This window comes from Boleophthalmus pectinirostris, unplaced genomic scaffold (genome assembly GCF_026225935.1).
Source record: "Boleophthalmus pectinirostris isolate CB_2022bp ecotype Guang Dong unplaced genomic scaffold, ASM2622593v1 HiC_scaffold_10, whole genome shotgun sequence".
In the NCBI taxonomy this organism is placed as follows: Eukaryota; Metazoa; Chordata; class Actinopteri; order Gobiiformes; family Gobiidae; genus Boleophthalmus; species Boleophthalmus pectinirostris.
The window spans coordinates 14,390,774-14,411,250 of NW_026570971.1; the positions used below are offsets into that span (position 1 = coordinate 14,390,774).

Here is a 20,477-nt window from a genome sequence, read left to right on the forward strand (position 1 = left end):
TGTTTCTAATAACATTACTTATGAATAATTAAGAAAATGGCACATGACATTTCCACAAAAGGTTTATTTTGAATCTGTTGCATAATTGAAAAAATGAAAATCTGATATTGCTCCTGCAAATAATTCACTCAAGTGACTCCTGGGTAGCAAGGCAATAACTTTAAATATTTTAATTTTGGTAATATTGCATTTTAACTACAGGTCGCAAATCCTGCCCTCTCAGATTACAGAATCATAATCAAGTAACATTTTCTTGGTTTTCTTGGTATTGTATATTCCAGACACTCAGTATGTGGGTCTCATGAAAAGCTTAATGTGCCAAGAAGCAATGACTCACTCAGAGGAAGAGAGTGAGTGGTGGCAGAGATTCTAACATAGTGAGTGCACTTTAGCACCACACATATAATAGACTGGATTATCTGCTCATTTGATGATTTAGACCATGTTTACAAATCAGTCCATGTTTTCTTCAACAGGTTGTGTCTTCACTTCTATTTTTTTGGGAGGTATATAAGACCCCATTCCAGCTGCTCTTTCTGCTTCTGCCTGGGTGTATGGCTCTTCACTCAGCTGTTTCAATCTGAAAAGAAAAGATGGAGGCCATTGTCAATGTGTTGGTCAAGTTTATAACAGCAATGAAAGCAATTATATCATTGTGTACATCAGATTAAATATAACTAATAAATTACATACACTTAATCTTAAAGGTGCACTGTGTAACTTTTGTGTTTGTCTCTATGGATGATATTGCTTTGCCTTGAATGTTCCATAGTATGACATTAAACTTAAATCTTACATTTAATACAATTATAGGTGTTTTTATTGCTCTTAAGTTCAGAGAGAAACATGCATTCATTCTGGGTAGGGTAACATCTTCCCAGATCTGACCCGTAACTTGGCCTGGTGAAGTTACTTGCCTGTTACCATGGAAACATATGCTTAATGTCAAACTGAGGAACATACTAAGCCAAGCAATAATATCTCCATGGAGACCAGCTGTTTGCAGATTCTCCACCGCAAAAGTTACATAGTGCACCTTTAACTATGCAGTGCTTACAAAACATTTTTGCAGTCAGTACACACAAATGACACTTAGCTGTGAAATGCATCCAAAATAGCAATAAAATCCCTTAAAATCACTTAACTTCATGAACAAGAGCTCTATTGTTACACAGTTCAAACATACTGTGTACCAACCTTCTTTTGTGGACTTTACTTTTGAAGTGCTCTTTCATGGATCTCAAGTCAACAAAGTACCTCCTGCAGAAGAACAGAAACAATGCCTTTTTGAATAAACAGTACAAGCTTGTCTCAGTGTCTTTGGTGTAGTGTACATACGCGCAGTGCAGGCAGTAGTGTTGGGCATTTCCAGTGACGTCGTAGTCCACCTCTTGTTTAAGCAGTTTGGCTGCCACCTCTGGTTTCATGTCGGCGTGGATCTGATCCAGGTCCTTGGTCCGTCTCTTGGTCTTCCATGTTTTTGCAATGTGTTTCTTTTTGTCACTCTTGTGGTTTCCGATTTGTCTGGACTTCACCATCCTAGATACAATACAATACAGCTGGTTATCACAGTGGGCCAGGTATTTGGAACAATCAAATTAATAATTTTCTGTTAATTTATCTTAATCTGCTCTTAAATGTTTGTTTTAAATGCATTTATTTTTATAATTGTATCAATATTTTTTGCGTTATCCCATATTATTTCTATCCTTACAGCATGTCAGTCGAAAAGTAAAAGGTACTTTGTCAAATATAGATTAATCAGTGATGTCACCGTCATTTTAGCACAGTTTGGTACTAAGTTCGTCTGTAATTTTGCCCTTAATTTCTTCTAAAAAGGAGAACAAGACAATCTCTTCTGTTTATCTGTTTTGAGAAAGCAGGCACCCGTTAAAATCGCTTTAAACCCATGATCTTCTGTATCAGGATTACAATAATGCAATAATATATTATAAAGAAAACTGTAAAATTATATACATGATCACTGAGCGTGTAAAATAGATTTTACGACCAAATTTGTTTGGTTTGTTTTCGAGATTTGCTTACCTTCTTCCACACGTGTATCCACCGAGAGCGCTTCCGGGTCAAAACTCGGACTATTACGTGCAATCGTCCACAGGGGGCGCCAAATACGAGCAAAATACAGAAGGAAAACCTTATATTTTGTAGAGATTATGGTGGCCCAAATTATTTTATCTTCACAATTTCATCTAATGCAATTTGTGGAACACAAATTATAAAAACGATACTTAGACCTACTTCTACCTCTAGTATTCATTCACATTTCAGCCTATGCAGTATGAACGAGAATGGGAGCAATCTAATGTTATTTATAAATGTATACTCATGGCAAGTAAAAATTGCCATGTCAATTAAGAATCAAAAATACACCGTTTTATAGGGTGATAAGTACCTGTTCAGGGACTACACATACAGATGACAAATACCCTGTTTAACTAGATAAATGTCAGTAAATAAAATATCCCATTAAAAGAGGAGACTGATGCCCTAGCCATGATCTAATTCTTTCCGGATTAAAAAAACAAAACAAAACAAAAAACTCTACTGTTGTGAGAAACATATAAAAGTCAGTAGTCAGACTCTTTACTGAATAAGAGGTAAAAGGAGCTTGAAAACTACCACTTCATAACATCACAAGGTAGAACAGAGCATTTTGAGCTTTGGAGATGTACAAACTAATAATGTAGGGTTACAAAACACAATTCCGGATATGTTTTTGATGAGGTTACATTATTCTGCCATGGTTTAAAGATCACATGAGTCAATTTTGTGTAATATATGACCAAAGGTCATATATTGCACAAAATTGACTGGGAATAATATACTGGTGGAAAATACTATCTCAGCATGAGCAGCCGTGGATTTGCATGGGTCAAAGCAGCTTTCCAGTGGGTCTTGACCAGGGCTGGGCAATTGTCAAGGGCCGACACCTGGTCAAAATGCTTAACTCAATTCTGCATAATACTAATTGTATTTCTTTATAAAAAGTAGTAAATAGCATTGTTTTGACAAGCTGGTAAGACTGGTAAGAGTTTATGTTATGACTAAGAAATGAAAAAGTGTGTTTACCTTACAAAAATATAATTTAAAAAAGACCTCTAAAATGAAGGCAATGCAGCTTTAGTCCATACATGAGATAAAATGATAAAATATGTTCATTTTGTAATTCCAAATGAGCTTAAATGGGCCAGTCACAGTCAACCAAAGGTTTGCATGTGGCCCGAGAGCTGTGCAATGCCCAGTTCTGCTCAGGAATACAGGAACAGGATCGTAGACAGGACAATTTGATGGGTCAGGTCAGCATCATAGACAATATATATAACTATTTATTTATACTATACTATATACTATACTTATATTATATTATATTATATTATATATATTATATTATATTATATATATATTATATTATATTATATTATATTATATTATATTATAGTTATCTTTTTATACAGTCCATGGTCAGCATACAGGAACAGGATGATAGACTGGACTTGTGTTTATTTGTTGGGTCCATACAGTCTATGGTTGGTCAGGTCAGCATCATACACAATATATATTAATTTTAAATTTTATTTTTATTATTATTATTATTATTATTATTATTATTATTATTATTATTATTATTATTATTATTATTATTATTATTATTATTATTATTATTATTATTATTATATACAGTCTGTGGTCAGCATACAGGAACAGGATGATAGACTGGACTTGTGTTTATCTGATGGGTCCATATGACCTATGGTTGGGTCAGGTCAGCATCATAGACCGTATATATAATTATTTTAATTTGTTATTATTATTTTATTTTGTATTTTTATTATTTTATTTTGTATTTTTATTATTTTTTTGTTTATTATATTTATTATATTATATTATATTATATTATATTATATTATATTATATTATTATATATACTATACTATATATATATACTTTTTTCCATTTATTTTATTTTATACAGTCCATGGTGAGCACACAGGAACAGGGAGATAGCCTGGACTTGTGTTAGTTCCGAGCGCACATGAAGGCGGCGCCAGGCTGCTCTCCTCTCTCCTCTCCTGCATACGCGCCGCGCTCCAGAGCGAAGATGGCGGAGAATAATGTCGACCCAGAGCCCGAGTGGATCGAGCGGGCCTTCGATTCGGCGGAGGACACTCTGGTGGCGATGGAGAACCTGCTGGCCACGCTGAGGGCCTTCGAGGACGTTCTCAGGCAGCAGGACATTTCCATAGCATCTTCCATTGAGTATTGCGACAACTTCTGCCAGGTAATGTGTACAGTAGTAGCCCCCACAAGCTAGCCTGTTAGTTAGCTGGTCACTCTTGCATTCCAGATTCAGACCCTAGAACGGCTTTTGGGGTTAACATCATGTATTTTGCACCGATAGAAGAAAATGCATTTGAGAAGTGTGTTGTTTGTGATCCCCGTAAATGCAGGTGGTTTTATTTACTGTATTCTGATGTGTTGCCATTGTGCTAAAGCCAGCTGGCTACATTGACAGCTGATTGACGTGTAACTTTCTCCTCTTAGCATAGCAGCATCTTGTCTTGTTCCAACCAGATTTCGTTTCAAGATGAAAAATGAACATCTTTGCATGCCATAGTCCCACATGCTGGTCATATCTTCAGCGTTTGTACGTGAATGGGGCGGGGCGTTGTTGCATTTGTTTACCAAAATATTATCTGGTTTTATCTTTCTCCCATTCTATATAAATGTCCCTGTCTGATTTCTGGGATCGATTTTACAGGCAGCTGGCTTAAATGAGCACCAACGGGTTGACAGTTAAAACCGAAAGAGGAAGTAAAATGCTAAATAGGCATGGGTTATTAGGTTACAAGTAGAGGGTAAATGAAAAGTGTCTGAGTGTGTCTTTTTTGAGATATCCCATGTATTAGTGCATATTCTTTTAACCATGCAGCAGAAGTCCTTGAAAGTGTTAAGAGGCACAGAAGTAATTAGCACACTGATGATGGTCCCTGGAGTTAAAGCCTTATTCTTGTCACCTATAAAGAGTCAGTGGTATATGAATACTGGAGGGAATACATTTCGAACCTTCTGAAAGGGTGCCCCAGCTGCAAAATGAGCCCCCTGGGATGTTGATAGTAGAATGTCAAATTAGGAGAAGCAAAAAAAGAAGAGACCAAAATGGCTTTATGCAGGTAGAAGACAGGTGGACATATTGAGGTTATCAAATGTTTAGTCTACATTTGTCTTATTTTTGGTGGAATTTGTTCACTTCTCAAACTTTCAGTTATTGTTTTGTGAAGTAACTTAATATGAAGAGACATGTCCCTTATGGACCAATCAAGTGCTCCTATTGGACAGGCTGCCATTTGGGACCAATCAGCTAAAACTATTCCCTATTGGTAAAAACTCATAAATCTGTAGTGTTTTTTCTACTTTTAACAAATCTTTTGTTGATATGCTTTGTATAGGCACTGATGCACTATGCTGGCAGCAGAAACTCCATGGATCATGGACTACCTCTTCTGGAAGTATATTGTCTTTCCATTAACTGCTTTGCTTCGGCCAGGTCCCATCTCACGGCAGAGTCGGATAAAGTGGAACTTGTCTTAAAAAGATTGGCTTTGTAAGTACTACTATAATCTTTCTGATTGCAATTCAAAACTGACCTTTTTGCATATGTACCATTATGTTTGTCATACATTTACTTATATATTACTAAGTTGCATTTTTCATGTATAAGAAGGATTATACACATTATCCTCTTCCTTCATGTACAGGAGCTGCTTTGAACTTTTTCTGTCAGTGCCTGAAAATGAGATCCCGTATGAAGCATGGCTTCAGTTCCACCAGTCTGTTCTGGTAAATATGTTGCACAACAATAATCCACACAAATCTACCTTTTGTGGGAGATGGTAATAATGAGCCTCATATGCACCACCAGTCACACTGCACACAACAACAGTATGTTCTTGGTTCTAACTGGAACCAAACCATCACCAATTTCGGCTGATGAGCGAATGCTCTAATCATTGAGCCACTGTGGCACTGTGATGTTGAGCAAAACAACTATTACACTTGCACTACTGCTGGTGTAATAGTGCTTAAAACTGAACAATGAAATGCAATGTTGAGCCCAGCACTACTCCAGTGAGTTCATCTGTAATATGTCCACAACAATGGTTGATTAAAAGTAATTGTCTCTGCATGCATGGATCTAAACTATGGTGACTGAACTAACAGCTGAATCTTAAAATGCACATTTATTCTGTCTGATGCTAGTAATAATAATACAACTGAACAGGTACTATAGACCACTATGTAAATGTGTTAATGTGTATGTTTGCCTTGCAGCTCGCCCATGGTATGCTGTTGGAATATGGCAGCACAGATTTACAAGCACTTGTCCAGATCACTGGAGAAGGAGGTGCCTGGAGTAACCCTGTTCTTACTTCACTGCTCACAGGGCAGCCCACCAACACAGAAGAAGGTTTCTATTTCACATGGGTTCTATTTTATTCATCATTAATTATCCAATTTACTTATTCATCTGTATCTTTTGTTCATTTCTAGTGGATGCATACATTTGTTTGGAGGGGGAAGGCTTCATGGAAATGCGAGTCAAGCACTTGGAGAAAATTGGTGAAGTGGCCAAAGCTGTAGTCCTTGCCAAAGCATGTGTTGAATGCAACTTTATTTCAAACAAATGCACCTTTCGTCAAACCTACGTCTCGCTACTTTGTCACCTTCTGCCCAGTGAGGAAGCTATATCTGAGGTATTGTACTGTTAGCTTTTAAAATTAAACATTCATATTAGTTTCATGTGTTTTGTTTGCACAAAAGAGGAGGATTGGATCTCTGACTGTCTTTGTATGTTCTTATACTGTATTCAGCAACATGTAATAGTCATTTTTTTCCAGATCTCCAGGCTTGACTGCAAGGACGTACTGGAGATTACGTGTAATCTTGAGACTGAAGGAGATGAGAACACAGCGTTCATTTTGTGCACGACCTTCCTAACACAGCAACTGCAGCAACAGAATCTTTACTGCTCCTGGTCAGTGCCATGTCATGTTTTTTATTTATAGTGTCAGAAATATGGGAAATTATCATCATTGTGTTTATAGGGAGCTGATTCTCCTATGGAGCAAGCTTCAGAGAAGGCTTGATCCCACATTGCTGTCATTTCTGGAACGATGCCTTCAGCTTGGTGCCATTGCCAAAACAGTATATCATTTACTTTACCTGGTCAGAGTTATTCAAACAGAGGTAAGTTTTCCATCCTTTCTGATCATTTGTATATTCTGAAACATAAAAAAGTGAATGATTATTTGTATTTACAGGTGGAGGATCTGGGTGTAGCACCATCAGTTGAATTGTGTGTTAAAGCTCTTCAGTTGCCAAAGCAAGATGATTCAAACACACGGATCTCTGTCTGCAAAACAGTATCCTGCCTTCTGGCAGATGATCTTGAAGTGTGCCGTGCCTGTCAGCTTACGGAGTTCCTGCTCAGCCCCTGTCAAGAAGTCTTCCGGACCCTCGAGGAGCTCTACCTGCGCCCGGATCAGAAAAATGACCAGGAGAATATGGTCATTCCAAACTCACTGCGTTGTGAGCTGCTGTTAGCACTTAAATCATATTGGCCTTTTGATCCAGAATTTTGGGACTGGAAAACTCTCAAGCATCAATGTATTTCTCTTCTTGGTCTAAAACCAGAATCAGAAGAAGAAGAAGAAGTAGATGATGGGTCAGCGTCACAAGAAAAGTGTAAATTAATAGAGTTTGAGGGGGCCTCAGAAGATTTGGGGAGTCCAAACCGGTTGAATGGTGTACCTAAATTAAATGAAAAGAACAATTCTAACTCTAGTTTATCAGAAAAGCAATATCATTCAAAGACAAAAAAGGGCAAGTTTCGATGTCAAATTTGTAAAAGGTCCATCACTGATGCTCAACTTGTCCACCATTCAAAAAGACATTCATTAGAGCGCATACATCCTTGTCCCATTTGCTTACAAAGGTTTAATAGCAGAAAACAACTGGTTCCTCATTTAAACCATCACATAGACACTACTGTTTCTTTGAATAAATCCAGTGTGAAAGCAGAGCAGGAGGAGAAGCATAGTGAGGAAGATGAGGACACGGAGCCAGGGGAGATCCCTGTAGACCCTTCTTTAATGATGTACTACAAATCCACACATGACCCTGATGTGTTGGAGCACATCGTTCAGCAAGTGAATAGTCCAAAGAAGCATGTGGACAGTGATGAACATGTCACATTTGATTACATATACAGACACTACAATCTACAAAATAGAGATGAGTACCCATGCCCCGGAACCAACTGTTCCAGGGTTTTTAAACATTCAAAGTACCTGAATGTCCATTTAAAATCTGAACACAGAGGCGATGAGAATGTGAAGTATTTTCATAAAATGAAAGACAAACGGGAGAAGTGTGCGTTTTGTAGGAAACATTTAATGTCAAACTACCACTACAGGAAACACCGCAAAGCCCACTGTGGAGATCAGCCACACAAATGTCTGGTTGTGGGGTGTGGAGCACAGTTTGTGACTTCAAGTGAACTCTTTTTACACAAACAGACACATGGCTATCAACTGAACTATCAGTGTGAGCTCAAAGGTTGTTATGTCACTTTCTCTGACTTGGGGCAGCTCTACCATCATGAGGCACAGCATTTCCGTGACGCAGCATTTACGTGTACAGCCCCAAAATGTAAAAAGTATTATTTCTCTAAATCAGCTTTTACTGAACATTTAGCCACACATAACATACACTTTTCAGAGCAGGACTTTGAAGCCCAGAGAAAAGCCAAAAGAAAACAGTTAAAGTCTTCTATAAATGATTCATTGACCAGTCAAATTTGCACTGATTACACACAGTCCATAAATGGAGACCTCAACACTTCTGCTTGCACCTCTCCATCAGAAAGCAGGGAGGCTAAAACTACCTTGGTTGCTGTTTGTTTTGATGGAAGCAAATTTACATGTGGATTTGAGAAATGTGGCATGACTTTTTCCAGAGCCCGAGATGTTCAGAGACACCTGAAATGTGCCCATCCAGAACACCTTAAACTGGAGAACAAAGAGCATAAACACGACCGAGAACGAGGCTTCAAATCCAAAGGAGTAAAACATGAAAACAAAGGAAGCACTAACAAAGGACAGAATGAACTCAAAATGCCCTGCCTGTCCAAAAAGAATAGAAAAGAAAAGAGAATGTCTTCTCAAAACAAACATTCAGAGTCAGGTGTATTACATGAAGCTTTGAAAGAAATTATTAATGGACTCTGTAAACTGGACATAAATTGCCCCTCGTCTCACGGTGAACCTCCAGAGCTTACTCCAGAAACCCAACTATCGGAGAAGCCAGTTGTTCAAAAGAGGTCTCACCCCGATAGAGAAAGGAATAGTACCTTAAGGTCCACACCGGATGCAAATGTTTGTCAAGAATCACGCGCCAACGACAGGCCTCATGCATGTAAAATTTGTGAGTATAGAGGAACTAAAAAATATAACTTAATGCGCCACTACATCAGACATGGTTATACTCGAGAACAGGCTACAAAATTGTCTTCGCCGTATTCTTGCCAATTTTGCCCTAAAAGTTACAATGAAAAAGATTTATTAAGGGATCACTACATTCAAATACATGATCTAGATGAAATATTGGTGAATGAAATCATTTGTGGGTTCGGTGATGAGGAAAGCAAACCAACCAACTCTCCATCTAAGGCATCTCTGTGCTCCTCAAGTCCAAAAAGCAAGGAGATCAAACCATTACTGCAGCCGGAAACTGAGATGAAGCAGGATGACAATCACCCATCTGAGAAGGAACAGCACAGTGTGGAGAAGGAGGAAAGTGAAGCTGGGGAGATGCATCACGGCAGAGCTAAACGGTTGGTGTCAAAAAGTAACCTCTGCTATATTCTGGATAAATTCAGCAAACCTTTTCATTGTGTGGCAAAAAACTGTGATGCTGCTTTTTCTGCCCAAGGAGGGCTTGTGCGTCACCTTCAAATGGTCCATCATTACAACCGATCTCAGCTTCTACTGGAAAATGAATGTGATGAGCAAAGTTCTGATTTGAAAAAAGAACATTCCAAAAAAAGGTCTGCTCCAATTTCAGACGAACCTCAGCCACAATACAAATGTCACTTTGCCAACTGTCACGTCTCCTACCATCTTAAAAGCAGCTTGGCTCGTCACACTAGAGACTGCCACTCACAGCCAGAAGTCATATCCAAATATGACGGTCATACAAGTGCAGCCAGCCATGATGGTGAGCTGAAGAAACATGTTTATTATAACCACTGTGAATATTACAATTCACTTGTTGTGCGCTTGCAAAGCACTCGCAAAAACTCTGTTACTGGATGTCAGAAGAAACTTATAGTCCCAAGTCAAAGTCCTCCAAGGGAAGAACCTGATTTAGCTAACACTCAAAATGGTCAGTCAAGTCCAGAGCCAAATCAAAATGAACAAGAGGAAAATACATCAAAAACAAGCTATGGCCCTGTGCGTTTTGTCTTCAAATCACATGAAGAGGCATTACAAATGTGCCAAGATCGTTGTCTTCCTGAGGCCTATCCCTGCCTGGTTCAGGACTGTGATACTGTAGTTGGATACCGGCGAAGCCTACGCCGGCACTACCTACAAGTGCACCATATGGGCACAACCTTTTTTGAAAATGGAGAAAAGGAGCTTATTTTAAATGCAGAGCAACTAGAGGAGATGATTCAGAGAAAGTCTGTAAGACCCACAAGAGCATCTAGTCCTAATGGAGTTCGCAAAATGGAGTACCAGACAGAGCCAGAAAACCCAGGAGGGCAGTCTACACCCATGAGCTTACACTGCATCAAAGCTGGGACTCCAGATGAGACCCACCCAGACCCACTGGGATTCCCTGAGGAAGTAGAGGAGGAGCAGCCATCTGTTGAGAGGAACAGTATGCTTGTAGGTGCAGACGACGTGCTCTATGGAGAGCCTAGCACTGACGGACACACTGAAGAAGCTACACCTGTCACACAGAACAGTCAAAAACCACAGGAGCGGCTGAGCCTGGAGCAGATCAAACCATTTTTGCGTCCAGTAACCGTAGATCTATCACCTCCAAGTTCACTGCGCTTTATTACAGAGAAGGGCTTTGTAGATCTGTCAAACAACAAAGCTAAAGAAATGATAAAGGAGAAACTAAAGAACCGAACACTTTCTGTGTCCATTCCACGTATTCGTGAGCCCTTAAAAAGGAAAAATGATTTATCTGAACAGCCATCAAATGTAATGGATGCCCCTCACAAGCATAGTGACATAACTGCATACAAGCCTGTGCGCTTTGAGTCTTCATTTTTGAAATTCATCCAAGAGACTGTGCCAAAAGAAAAAACTGTGACGTCTTCCAGGCGACAGAACTCCTTCAGACGCAGTTGTTCAGTGAAAGAAAACAACCAGTTGGGCATTGCTCACACACGCAAACGTACCCATTCCCCTTTGCTGAAACCCCATGCTGTCTCTGGGGACACTTCAAACTTGAAATCCATCTTGGACAAAGCACTGGCTGGGTGTGGGGACCTGGCCATTAAACAACTGCAGTACCTTAGGCCTGTGGTGGTTCTGGGCAGACCTGTATGCTCCACTACCCTGTCTAATTTTTTTCCTACAGACACAAATAAGAGTAAACTGCTTCTTGGAAGTTAAGATACATTAGCACCTTTTTATAAGAGCTTTGCAAATGCCTTTGCGGCTTCATAAGTATTTTTTCTGGACAATGTGTTAACTTTTTACTAGACAAAAAATTACTTAACATCAAATCAAAAGACTGTTTCTTATTTTGATATGTTAAATTATTACTGACAAAGCTGTTGTATACAAGTTTTGACACAGATACTTGAATATGTATCAAAGCATTGTGTGGTATTGAATGAGTGTGCATACAGAGAAAGTGTACAGACTTTGCTGTTGGTCAGGCAGCTGCAGTGACCCTTAAGACTATTAAGCTTTGTTCTTTATCACCTCAGTTAGGATTCTGTCAGTGTTGGGAGTGCTGTGGACTAATATTGCCAGATGTGTATGCAACTATTTTAATAAAGTGTGAAAAAGTGGTAAGAGTAATTTGATGTCTTATCTATATATTTAAAACAATTCACTAGTTATATATGTGTAATTATAAGCATATGTCTCATTAGTCTGAGTCATTTCTACAAACTAAACTGCAGTTCTCCTTTGACCTAAAGGTTTAATTTGTGATGGGAGGATAATAGAGTGTCTTTGTTTAAAAAAAAAAAAAAAAGAAAAGAAAATGGTAATAATAATAAATCAAATTTCCATAAAATATTTAATTAAATGATCTTCTATTCTGGAGTGTTTGAACCAGCTGAAAATGCAAAACAACCATTTTTGCAGAACAGAAAACCAGACAGGTTCAATGAAATAGGAGGAATGCCGCCAAAACTTTGAAAACAAAATGTGCCGCGACTCAAAAATAAGAAAAAAAAAAAGTTGAAAAACACTTAAATATAATACTGTGAAGTAAAGATTCAAATAAATCAATATTGTGTCAGTTATATCTGCGGAACCAACGTTACCACACTGCTTTTCTACGGACGGGATTTGTTGATGCACTTCCATTGATGGACTTCAGCCATGGCATGAAGGGAAATTAGATATTACATGGTTTAGAATTGTTTTTTGCTTGTCTAGTATTAATGGAATTTAACCTGTCCTTCCTAGGGAAACTTGCTTTAATTTGACTTGTCGATTTCTTGATTTGATTTTTAGGCAGCTTTCTCCGGCTGTTTTTAGGCTAAGTAACTGTTAGCCTGTTAGCGCTAGCCCAACACGCTAGTAACGTTTGACAAGTTGTAGGGCATTATTCCAAGACTGAATTATGGAAAATATATTTGAACTTCCTGTGGAAAAGCAGATATTTTATGCTGTGCTTGGATTTTCCTGGACGGTGTATCTATGGGAGGCATATCTTGCTTACAGACAGGTGAGTCCCAGCCCTCCTGTAACTGTCACTGAGCAAAATACCGATATGAAAGGGATTACATGTTTTGTCCACTACAGTAATTACTGCAGTATTAGTTACTTTTCATTGATATGAAGTATGTTTGAGGTCGTTTGTTGATCATGTTCATCATACATTTCCTGTTCACTCTGCAGAGGAAAATGTACAGACTGACCACACATGTACCACAAGAACTTGGAAAGATAATGGATTCAGAAACGTTTGAGAAGTCTCGTCTTTATCAGCTGGATAAAAGCAACTTCAGTTTTTGGTCTGGTCTGTATTCTGAGACTGAAGGAACGGTAAATAGATTTATCCTTTTTTTTTCAGTTTTCTCCTGTGAACGATTGGAGCTGGACATTACAAACCTCATATGTTGTCATGTTTTTCAGCTCATTCTGCTTCTTGGAGGAATCCCCTTCTTGTGGGCCATTGCTGGCTCCGTCACTGCCCGCTTTGGTTTTGGTCCTGAATATGAGATTACCCAGTCTCTTGTGTTTTTGACACTTGCCACACTGTTCAGTGCTGTAACAGGACTCCCCTGGAGCTTGTACAACACATTTGTCATTGAAGAGAAACATGGCTTTAACCAGCAGGTATGCATTCTTTTGAACAGTCCATTTGCCACACTGTTTTCTGATTTAATTTGTATGTTTTGTACTTTTCTCTAGACACTGGGCTTCTTTTTCAAGGATGCTGTCAAGAAGTTTTTTGTTACTCAGTGTATCCTGCTTCCTGTGACCTCACTCCTTTTGTACATCATCAAGATTGGTGGAGACTACTTTTTTATTTATGCCTGGCTATTTACCTTAGGTGTCTCTCTGGTTAGTCTTTCTGGCTATCAAAAATATTACTTTACTTTATATATTTTTACTAATATATAATGTTTTGTTTTTCCACCAGATCCTTGTAACCATTTACGCTGATTATATAGCTCCACTGTTTGACAAATTTACTCCTCTACCTGAGGGGGAGCTGAAGAATGACATTGAGTCTATGGCCAAAAGTATTAGCTTCCCTCTCACAAAAGTCTATGTAGTTGAAGGTAAAATCAAATATTGAACTTCTAAACAAGTCTACTGTATTACAAATCATGTCTGTCTCTGTAGGTTCCAAGCGGTCATCCCACAGCAACGCATATTTTTATGGTTTTTTCAAGAACAAACGTATTGTGCTATTTGACACACTGCTGGAAGACTACTCTCCCCTCAATAAAACTGGAGAATCTGAGACTGAACAACCAGAATGTAATGAGGAAGACACAAAAATTAAGCCCAAGGTGATTTTAATAAGCACATGCACAAACAGATGATCATGTTTCTCTTTGGCTGGTTTTATTTAACATTTCTCTCTTCTGTTGGTCAGAACAAAAAGCAGGGCTGCAACAACCCAGAGATTCTGGCTGTTCTGGGCCATGAACTTGGTCACTGGAAGCTGGGTCACACTGTCAAAAATATTGTTATCAGTCAGGTTAGGATTTTTAAATGTTCAATGAAAGCAGTATTGCTTTGATTATTCATTGGAAGACAAAACTCTTTGATTTTTTTTTTTCTATAGATGAATTCCTTCTTGTGCTTCTCTTTGTTTGCTGTATTGATTGGACGAAAGGAGCTGTTTGTAGCTTTTGGCTTCACTGAGAGTCAGCCCACACTAATAGGCTTGATGATTATCTTCCAGTTCATCTTTTCTCCCTACAACGAGGTAAGGCTTAAATTTTATGTTTACTGACTCCATAGGTTTGTTATGTCTTATCGATTTGAATTTGAATCTGAATTGTTTTTGCAGCTCCTGTCCTTCTGCTTGACTGTGCTAAGTCGCAGATTTGAGTTTCAGGCAGATGCCTTTGCCCGCAACATGGGTAAAGCCTCTGAGCTCTATTCAGCTCTTATCAAGCTCAACAAAGACAACCTGGGCTTCCCTGTGGCTGACTGGTTGTTCTCCATGTGGCATTATTCTCACCCTCCGCTCCTGGAGCGCCTCAGAGCTTTGGGCAGCATCAAACAGGACTGACGTGTTCAGAGGGGAGAGCGGCGACCACTGCCTCCCCCAAAAGGCCTCCGTAGACCGCTCCTCTCCATCTGATGCACCCTAGTCGTTTTCTGCTTTTATTCTGTTCACTTAACTACATGCAACATTGTGTTCTCCTTTAGACGTCAACAAACCAGAATATGGACAATATACCACCTGGAAAAATGTATTGTTTGGTGATGACTTGTTCAAAAGAGCACTTGAAGTGTTTTGGGTAATTTGTCTGTACTGAAAGTTGTTCAGTTGTCTTTAAAAAATGTTCAGTTCTTAGTAAAGTTTAAAAAGTATACTTTTTTCATAGAAATTTTGTAATTTCTTTTATTGGGACAAATGTTTTGTCTTCAAGTGTAACTGCTCTAATCACACAATTTTTCATACTTCACGAGACCACTTTCTACCAGATGAGAGTGCCTCCCAAATCTGTGATACTGAAGCCTTTATCAACAGAGCAGTGTTTTATATACTTTCAAATATGGCTAGTTCTTCTTTTACCAACAGCTGGAAGGATTTTGTGTTACTTACATTGTTTTTATGTGCTTTATAAGGGTCCAATTATAATTGTATATGTTGATGAGGAATAATTTAAAAGAGCTGAAGACATTCTGGAATGTATATTGAAGTCTAAGTTGAAAGACATTTTTGTTTTTGGATGAAAGCAGGATTGTTTGGTTTGATTATAAGGAGAATGTTTTTTTGCAGCAATAAAATGCTGATGACTCTGTGAGGTCTGTGTGTGTGTGTGTGACATCATTTATAAGCTAATACAGACAGACCCACTATACTCGGTCCTATGCTTCTATTTTAATTTTACTAGCTTATGTCAAATTCACTAGATGCTCAGGTCAGTGTTTACCACGCTATCGTAAAGTGCGTACTTTACTGCGCCGACTGGTTAGGTCCACTCCGGTAGGGACCATTATGAACACTTATTTTAAAGCTTAGTCTTTGCATTTGCAATACACTGTAAAATGTAAAAAAAATATTATTTCATCTCTAGCTGATGCTAAAAGAAAAACATATATTGTATAGCTTTTAGAGAAGAATCTGACTCTTCGTGCCCCCCCCCGTGTGGAGAATGGTTTGGCCCTGTGTATTTCTGTGGACAAGGACAAGCTCCGCTCCACCGCCGCTGTCCGCGCCGTGAGCTGAAACCATGGCGAGGTTTTTGAGGCCTAATATCAGAAATTTTGTCACTTCTCAGCTGAGAATGTCTTCCGATCAGGTAAACCAAATCTAAGATATGTATGAGCATTGGGCAAAGACCGTGCTTATCTTCATTTTCAGTGTCATTGAAAAAAACAGCTTGACATTTTGGGACTGGGGACATTTCAAATTTTGAAATCTACTGTTATATATTTAAAATATAAATGATATATTACTATTAAATGTGTTGTTTTTTTGTTCTCATTCTGTGTAACAAATCTCAACATATTGGCCTGTATTTTGTAGTCTGTAGTTTTGAACAAAAAGTTGACCCTTTGGTTGAGGTCTCTGATATTTACAATTTACAACAATGAACTCCAGTAATGACCTTCATTATGGACTTTGTTTTTTTTAATGGGTTCTTCTGGTTTATGTAATAGAACAAATTCAGCTGTGTCACTGGGTTAATATGCCAAACGTGTAAACATAAAAACTCTCTATAACCTGTCATTATATTCATTCTGTACAGCTTGGTGAGCTTGGCAAAGGTGCTGGAAAGGGAGGAGGGGGTGGAGGTTCTGTCAGAACAGCAGGTGGAGCCTTTGGGAAGAGAGAGGCAGCTGAGGAGGAGCTCTACTTCAGGTCTGTGTTTTTTTGTTGTTGTTTTTTTTCCTTTTAAGTTTTCCTCACTATGTCTGAATATGTTAGTTCACTCTGATACTTGTCACTTTTAGACGTAAAGAGCAGGAACAACTGGATGCATTGAAGCAGCACCACCAGGAGGAAATTGACCATCACAAAAAGGAGATTGAACGCCTCCAGCGAGAGATTGACCGTCACAAGGGAAAGATCAGAAAGCTTAAACATGATGACTAACTGGTTCTCTTCTTACCATACCAAAAGATCAACTGCATGCACCTTGGGAAACAATGTGTGGATGATTGTTCTATGGATACATGATTAGAACTGTTAAGTTGTTTTCAACTTTTCATATTGAGTGGTAAGCTTAAATAATGACTGTGATCTTGTTTGTTTAAAATTTGTTATGTAAATTAAAGTGTGAAAAGTACTGGAAAGCTGTTTCATTTGTGTATAGATAAAACTGGGAACTGAGGGAGTGTTGTCACATGGGGGACTTTTGACACACGTTGGTTTTTGTGCTTTCCTGTTAAAAAACAAACAAAAGCTTTACAGACAATAATGCATGGTGACAGACATGTCAGTGGGTTACAGCTGGGTGAGGATGGAGATGGCAGATGACACAGTGGGGGTCCACAGCAAAGTTGAACCCTGGGTTTTTAGTTCTAAATTGTAAGTTTAAGGCTTAGACTGTCTTCAGTAGCAGCAGTAAATATGTGGGCTTAAGTTACACTGAATGTAACGAGCATTTATTGGATGCTCACGGATACGCGTAATAAATACAGCTCACTTTAAAATGTGCCTTTATGTCACACTAATGTCACTAGGGGGCAGCAGTCCTGTCAGGAGCACCAGCACAAGGCGGTGTCGTCACTTCCGCCTGCCCGTGCCTTTTAGCACGGCAGCCCCGTGTGTCTTTCTTTTGGCTCGTCATGGCGGACCGGTTTAATAAGGTGTGTGCATGCACTCGGAATATTTCTACTTTTTCTGCCATATTCTGGGTGGAAACGTCACCTTTGCTGATGTATCCTCACATTATAACCCCATGCCTTTCGTTTGGTGTTGGAATCGCATTCTTGCGTTGTTCTGCTCCGTACTTTTGATTAATTCTATCCCTGACGGGAAGAGCATGCCGTCAACATGGCAGCTCCCGCAATGCTCTGGTCTGAAGCTCCCCTCGCTAGATTGTGAGGATAAAGCAGTGTAGTACAGTCTGCTACTGGGACAAGTAAAACTCAAACTTTTTTTCATACTTGGTTTGTGAATACACATACAAATAAAATCTGACCGTTTACGTAGATATTTATGTAGGCTAAAGGCTATGGGGTAAACCATGTGGCTAATGGCCTGGACGAGTTGCTTTGACATTAGAAGTTATTTTCCAAATGTTCAGTGGAAGTGTTGTCGCAGTTGGTTTTATCCCATGCCTTTTTTATTTTCAGGTTCTGCTGCTTGATGGCAGGGGCCATCTACTCGGGCGGCTTGCTGCCATCGTAGCTAAACAGGTCCTGCTGGGTAAGTGAAATACTCCTGTTGTCTACACATGGTATTCTAATGTATAATCTGCTAACTGTCAGTGATGAGATTTTTGTCCAGTTTTGAGTTTAACGACCATGGGAAAACCTTACATGCACTACCATCTGAGACACAGTGCAGAGGAGTGTATAGTTCTCTTATTTGTATTTAGTGTCTAAACATTGTATTATCCTTTTCAGGGCAGAAGGTTGTGGTTGTGAGATGTGAGGGCATTAACATCTCTGGCAACTTTTACCGCAACAAACGTGAGTATGATTCACACTTAAATGTGATCTGAAATTCTGTCTGTGATGTTACTTAACCGTTAATTGTTTTGAGTTTAACTGACCATGAGAATACCTTACATGCACTACCATCTGAGACATATAAAAGTGATTTCTGTAGAGCTCAGTACTGTGCATTATTTTTAATTAATCACCTTGTTCTTCTCCAGTGAAGTACCTTGCCTTCTTGCGCAAAAGGATGAACACCAACCCCTCCCGTGGACCCTACCATTTCAGAGCTCCCAGCCGCATCTTCTGGAGGACTGTCAGAGGTCAGTGCGTTGTTGTGCTCAATTAATGGAAGACACTGCATGTAATTTAAAAGTACAGTTGTATAATTGCTTTTAATAAGGCACCCTACAACATGTAAAACTTACCCACATAAGTTCTTACTCAGTGATGAGCTCTTTATCCCGAAGCTGAGCCTCTTGATGAGACAAACCTTACGGATCTGACTACTGAGTTGAGTTAGAACTTGTGCTGTAGCTAAACCTCGTCTATTCCATTACTTGTGTTTAAGTATTTTTGTTCTTTACAAAGGTATGCTTCCCCACAAAACCAAGAGGGGCCAGGCTGCTCTGGACAGGCTGAAGGTGTTTGATGGCATCCCCCCACCCTATGATAAGGTATTGAGACTAAATGCTGAATATTTCTCTAGGCCTTTGTCAGTGATGTCAACCTTTAAACCTATCTACCTTGTTTGAGCTGTAGTGAAAAGAAACAAAGCTGAGACGAGAACAGGAAGCAATCATAATTCATCTGTTTTTCCCTCTCGTGCTAAACTGTTTTGGTGTTTACAGAGAAAGCGCATGGTGGTTCCCGCAGCCCTGAAAATTGTGCGTCTGAAGCCTGCCCGCAAGGTGAGTCTTGAGTTTATACCGTAGATCTCAAGCTTTATAGATGGCTTTGATTGGCCGTTAATAGACCTTCACAGTGATGAGCCCTTTATCCCGAATCTGATCAGTTCTGATGAAAAAATCTTTACGGATCTGACTACTGAGTTGATGGAGAAGTGCTTTGTGCTGTGGTACATTCTCTCTGATTTAGAACTAAAAGGGTTTTTTTTTTGCCTTCCAGTTTGCGCTCTTGGGCCGTCTGGCACATGAGGTTGGCTGGAAGTACCAGGCAATCACAGCCACTTTGGAAGAGAAGAGGAAAGAGAAGGCCAAGCTCCGCTACGCCAAAACGAAGGTGGTGACCAAGCTGACCAGGCAGGCAGAGAAAAATGTAGAGAGCAAGATCGCAAAATACACAGATGTTCTCAAACAATACGGCGTCATTGTCTGAGCTGGCTGCTTCTGCTCAATAAATACGTGTTTATAGAAGGTCTATGGTCTGCTTTCATTTGTAAAGTTTTTTCAAGCGAACTGTATAACACAAGGTACTTAGGAGCACACTTATTTTTAATGAGTTGTGGAATAAAATTTGTTCCTTAAATAGTTAGAAATTATCACAAGTAACAATTTGATGCAGGGAAGATTATGTGTAATGGCGCTGATTACTTTGCCATTGATCCTCAAAGAATGAATGTGTGTTTGGAAGAATTGACTGCACTAAAACCATACTAGTCTAAAAATACATGTTTACCATTTTTAACTCTTCTTTAGTTCAGAAACTAGTCTCTGCCAAAGACTCAGTGCACATTAGGTGGCTATTTTACAAAAAGTAATACCTGAAATGCATGTAGCGGTTCCTGTTTCACAGATTATTTCTAGCATGTATTATAAAGTCCACCAGAGGGCACTATCGGTCTAAATTTGGGCAAAGGGTGCACTGGCTAACTGCAAATGATTTGGTGGAAAACATTTTACTTTAAGGGTTTGCCTTACACTGGGAGCAGATTAC

At 39.1% G+C, this 20,477-nt stretch overlaps 5 protein-coding genes and 4 non-coding genes across 9 annotated transcripts; 8 read left to right on the forward strand and 1 right to left on the reverse strand.

The window, feature by feature from the left end:
- Positions 1-44: 44 nt before the first annotated feature.
- Positions 45-2,114, reverse strand: znf593 (zinc finger protein 593). Its single transcript, XM_020919806.2, has 4 exons — positions 2,047-2,114; positions 1,339-1,539; positions 1,198-1,260; positions 45-580 (listed from the first exon to the last, which is right to left on the reverse strand). The coding sequence occupies exons 2-4, from the start codon at positions 1,536-1,538 to the stop codon at positions 454-456; spliced, it is 390 nt and encodes a 129-aa protein (XP_020775465.1). The 5' UTR covers position 1,539; positions 2,047-2,114; the 3' UTR covers positions 45-453.
- rlf (RLF zinc finger) lies at positions 1,440-12,115 on the forward strand. The gene is made up of 9 exons (XM_020919804.2): positions 1,440-1,580; positions 3,995-4,300; positions 5,469-5,623; positions 5,778-5,859; positions 6,352-6,487; positions 6,571-6,773; positions 6,918-7,054; positions 7,125-7,266; positions 7,341-12,115. Exons 2-9 carry the CDS (start codon positions 4,055-4,057, stop codon positions 11,709-11,711), a joined length of 5,472 nt encoding a protein of 1,823 aa, XP_020775463.2. The 5' UTR covers positions 1,440-1,580; positions 3,995-4,054; the 3' UTR covers positions 11,712-12,115.
- Positions 12,116-12,603: 488 nt separating this feature from the next.
- On the forward strand, positions 12,604-15,775 carry zmpste24 (zinc metallopeptidase, STE24 homolog). The gene is made up of 9 exons (XM_020919805.2): positions 12,604-13,005; positions 13,179-13,325; positions 13,416-13,619; positions 13,695-13,847; positions 13,927-14,068; positions 14,133-14,302; positions 14,389-14,493; positions 14,581-14,724; positions 14,809-15,775. Exons 1-9 carry the CDS (start codon positions 12,901-12,903, stop codon positions 15,031-15,033), a joined length of 1,395 nt encoding a protein of 464 aa, XP_020775464.1. The 5' UTR covers positions 12,604-12,900; the 3' UTR covers positions 15,034-15,775.
- Positions 15,776-16,138: 363 nt separating this feature from the next.
- On the forward strand, positions 16,139-17,263 carry atp5if1b (ATP synthase inhibitory factor subunit 1b). Its single transcript, XM_055158517.1, has 3 exons — positions 16,139-16,273; positions 16,724-16,836; positions 16,929-17,263. Exons 1-3 carry the CDS (start codon positions 16,205-16,207, stop codon positions 17,068-17,070), a joined length of 324 nt encoding a protein of 107 aa, XP_055014492.1. The 5' UTR covers positions 16,139-16,204; the 3' UTR covers positions 17,071-17,263.
- A 391-nt stretch (positions 17,264-17,654) lies between these two features.
- rpl13a (ribosomal protein L13a) lies at positions 17,655-19,961 on the forward strand. Its single transcript, XM_020919392.2, has 7 exons — positions 17,655-17,786; positions 18,276-18,348; positions 18,549-18,614; positions 18,803-18,904; positions 19,173-19,258; positions 19,433-19,492; positions 19,710-19,961. Exons 1-7 carry the CDS (start codon positions 17,766-17,768, stop codon positions 19,917-19,919), a joined length of 618 nt encoding a protein of 205 aa, XP_020775051.1. The 5' UTR covers positions 17,655-17,765; the 3' UTR covers positions 19,920-19,961.
- LOC129411483 (small nucleolar RNA Z195/SNORD33/SNORD32 family) lies at positions 18,403-18,483 on the forward strand. Its single transcript, XR_008633310.1, has one exon. It is a non-coding gene; the product is annotated as a small nucleolar RNA Z195/SNORD33/SNORD32 family (small nucleolar RNA).
- LOC129411482 (small nucleolar RNA Z195/SNORD33/SNORD32 family) lies at positions 18,650-18,735 on the forward strand. The gene has a single exon (XR_008633308.1). It is a non-coding gene; the product is annotated as a small nucleolar RNA Z195/SNORD33/SNORD32 family (small nucleolar RNA).
- LOC129411491 (small nucleolar RNA SNORD50) lies at positions 19,024-19,097 on the forward strand. Its single transcript, XR_008633317.1, has one exon. It is a non-coding gene; the product is annotated as a small nucleolar RNA SNORD50 (small nucleolar RNA).
- On the forward strand, positions 19,561-19,635 carry LOC129411489 (small nucleolar RNA SNORD50). Its single transcript, XR_008633316.1, has one exon. It is a non-coding gene; the product is annotated as a small nucleolar RNA SNORD50 (small nucleolar RNA).
- Positions 19,962-20,477: the final 516 nt, after the last annotated feature.

Bases quoted from the DNA above. Each gene is read 5' to 3' on its own strand.
- znf593 (XM_020919806.2), bottom strand. From the start codon at position 1,538: ATGGTGAAGTCCAGACAAATCGGAAACCACAAGAGTGACAAAAAGAAA. The intron at 1,261-1,338 runs GTATGTACACTA...GTTCTTCTGCAG, and splicing joins CACTACTGCCTGCACTGCGC to GAGGTACTTTGTTGACTTGA. The intron at 581-1,197 runs GTTGGTACACAG...TTTTCTTTTCAG, and splicing joins AGTAAAGTCCACAAAAGAAG to ATTGAAACAGCTGAGTGAAG.
- rlf (XM_020919804.2), top strand. From the start codon at position 4,055: ATGAAGGCGGCGCCAGGCTGCTCTCCTCTCTCCTCTCCTGCATACGCG. The intron at 5,624-5,777 runs GTAAGTACTACT...CTTCATGTACAG, and splicing joins GTCTTAAAAAGATTGGCTTT to GAGCTGCTTTGAACTTTTTC. The intron at 6,774-6,917 runs GTATTGTACTGT...ATTTTTTTCCAG, and splicing joins GTGAGGAAGCTATATCTGAG to ATCTCCAGGCTTGACTGCAA.
- zmpste24 (XM_020919805.2), top strand. From the start codon at position 12,901: ATGGAAAATATATTTGAACTTCCTGTGGAAAAGCAGATATTTTATGCT. The intron at 13,326-13,415 runs GTAAATAGATTT...CATGTTTTTCAG, and splicing joins ATTCTGAGACTGAAGGAACG to CTCATTCTGCTTCTTGGAGG. The intron at 13,620-13,694 runs GTATGCATTCTT...ACTTTTCTCTAG, and splicing joins AACATGGCTTTAACCAGCAG to ACACTGGGCTTCTTTTTCAA.
- atp5if1b (XM_055158517.1), top strand. From the start codon at position 16,205: ATGGCGAGGTTTTTGAGGCCTAATATCAGAAATTTTGTCACTTCTCAG. The intron at 16,274-16,723 runs GTAAACCAAATC...CATTCTGTACAG, and splicing joins TGAGAATGTCTTCCGATCAG to CTTGGTGAGCTTGGCAAAGG. The intron at 16,837-16,928 runs GTCTGTGTTTTT...TGTCACTTTTAG, and splicing joins GAGGAGGAGCTCTACTTCAG to ACGTAAAGAGCAGGAACAAC.
- rpl13a (XM_020919392.2), top strand. From the start codon at position 17,766: ATGGCGGACCGGTTTAATAAG. The intron at 18,349-18,548 runs GTAAGTGAAATA...TATCCTTTTCAG, and splicing joins AGCTAAACAGGTCCTGCTGG to GGCAGAAGGTTGTGGTTGTG. The intron at 18,615-18,802 runs GTGAGTATGATT...GTTCTTCTCCAG, and splicing joins CAACTTTTACCGCAACAAAC to TGAAGTACCTTGCCTTCTTG.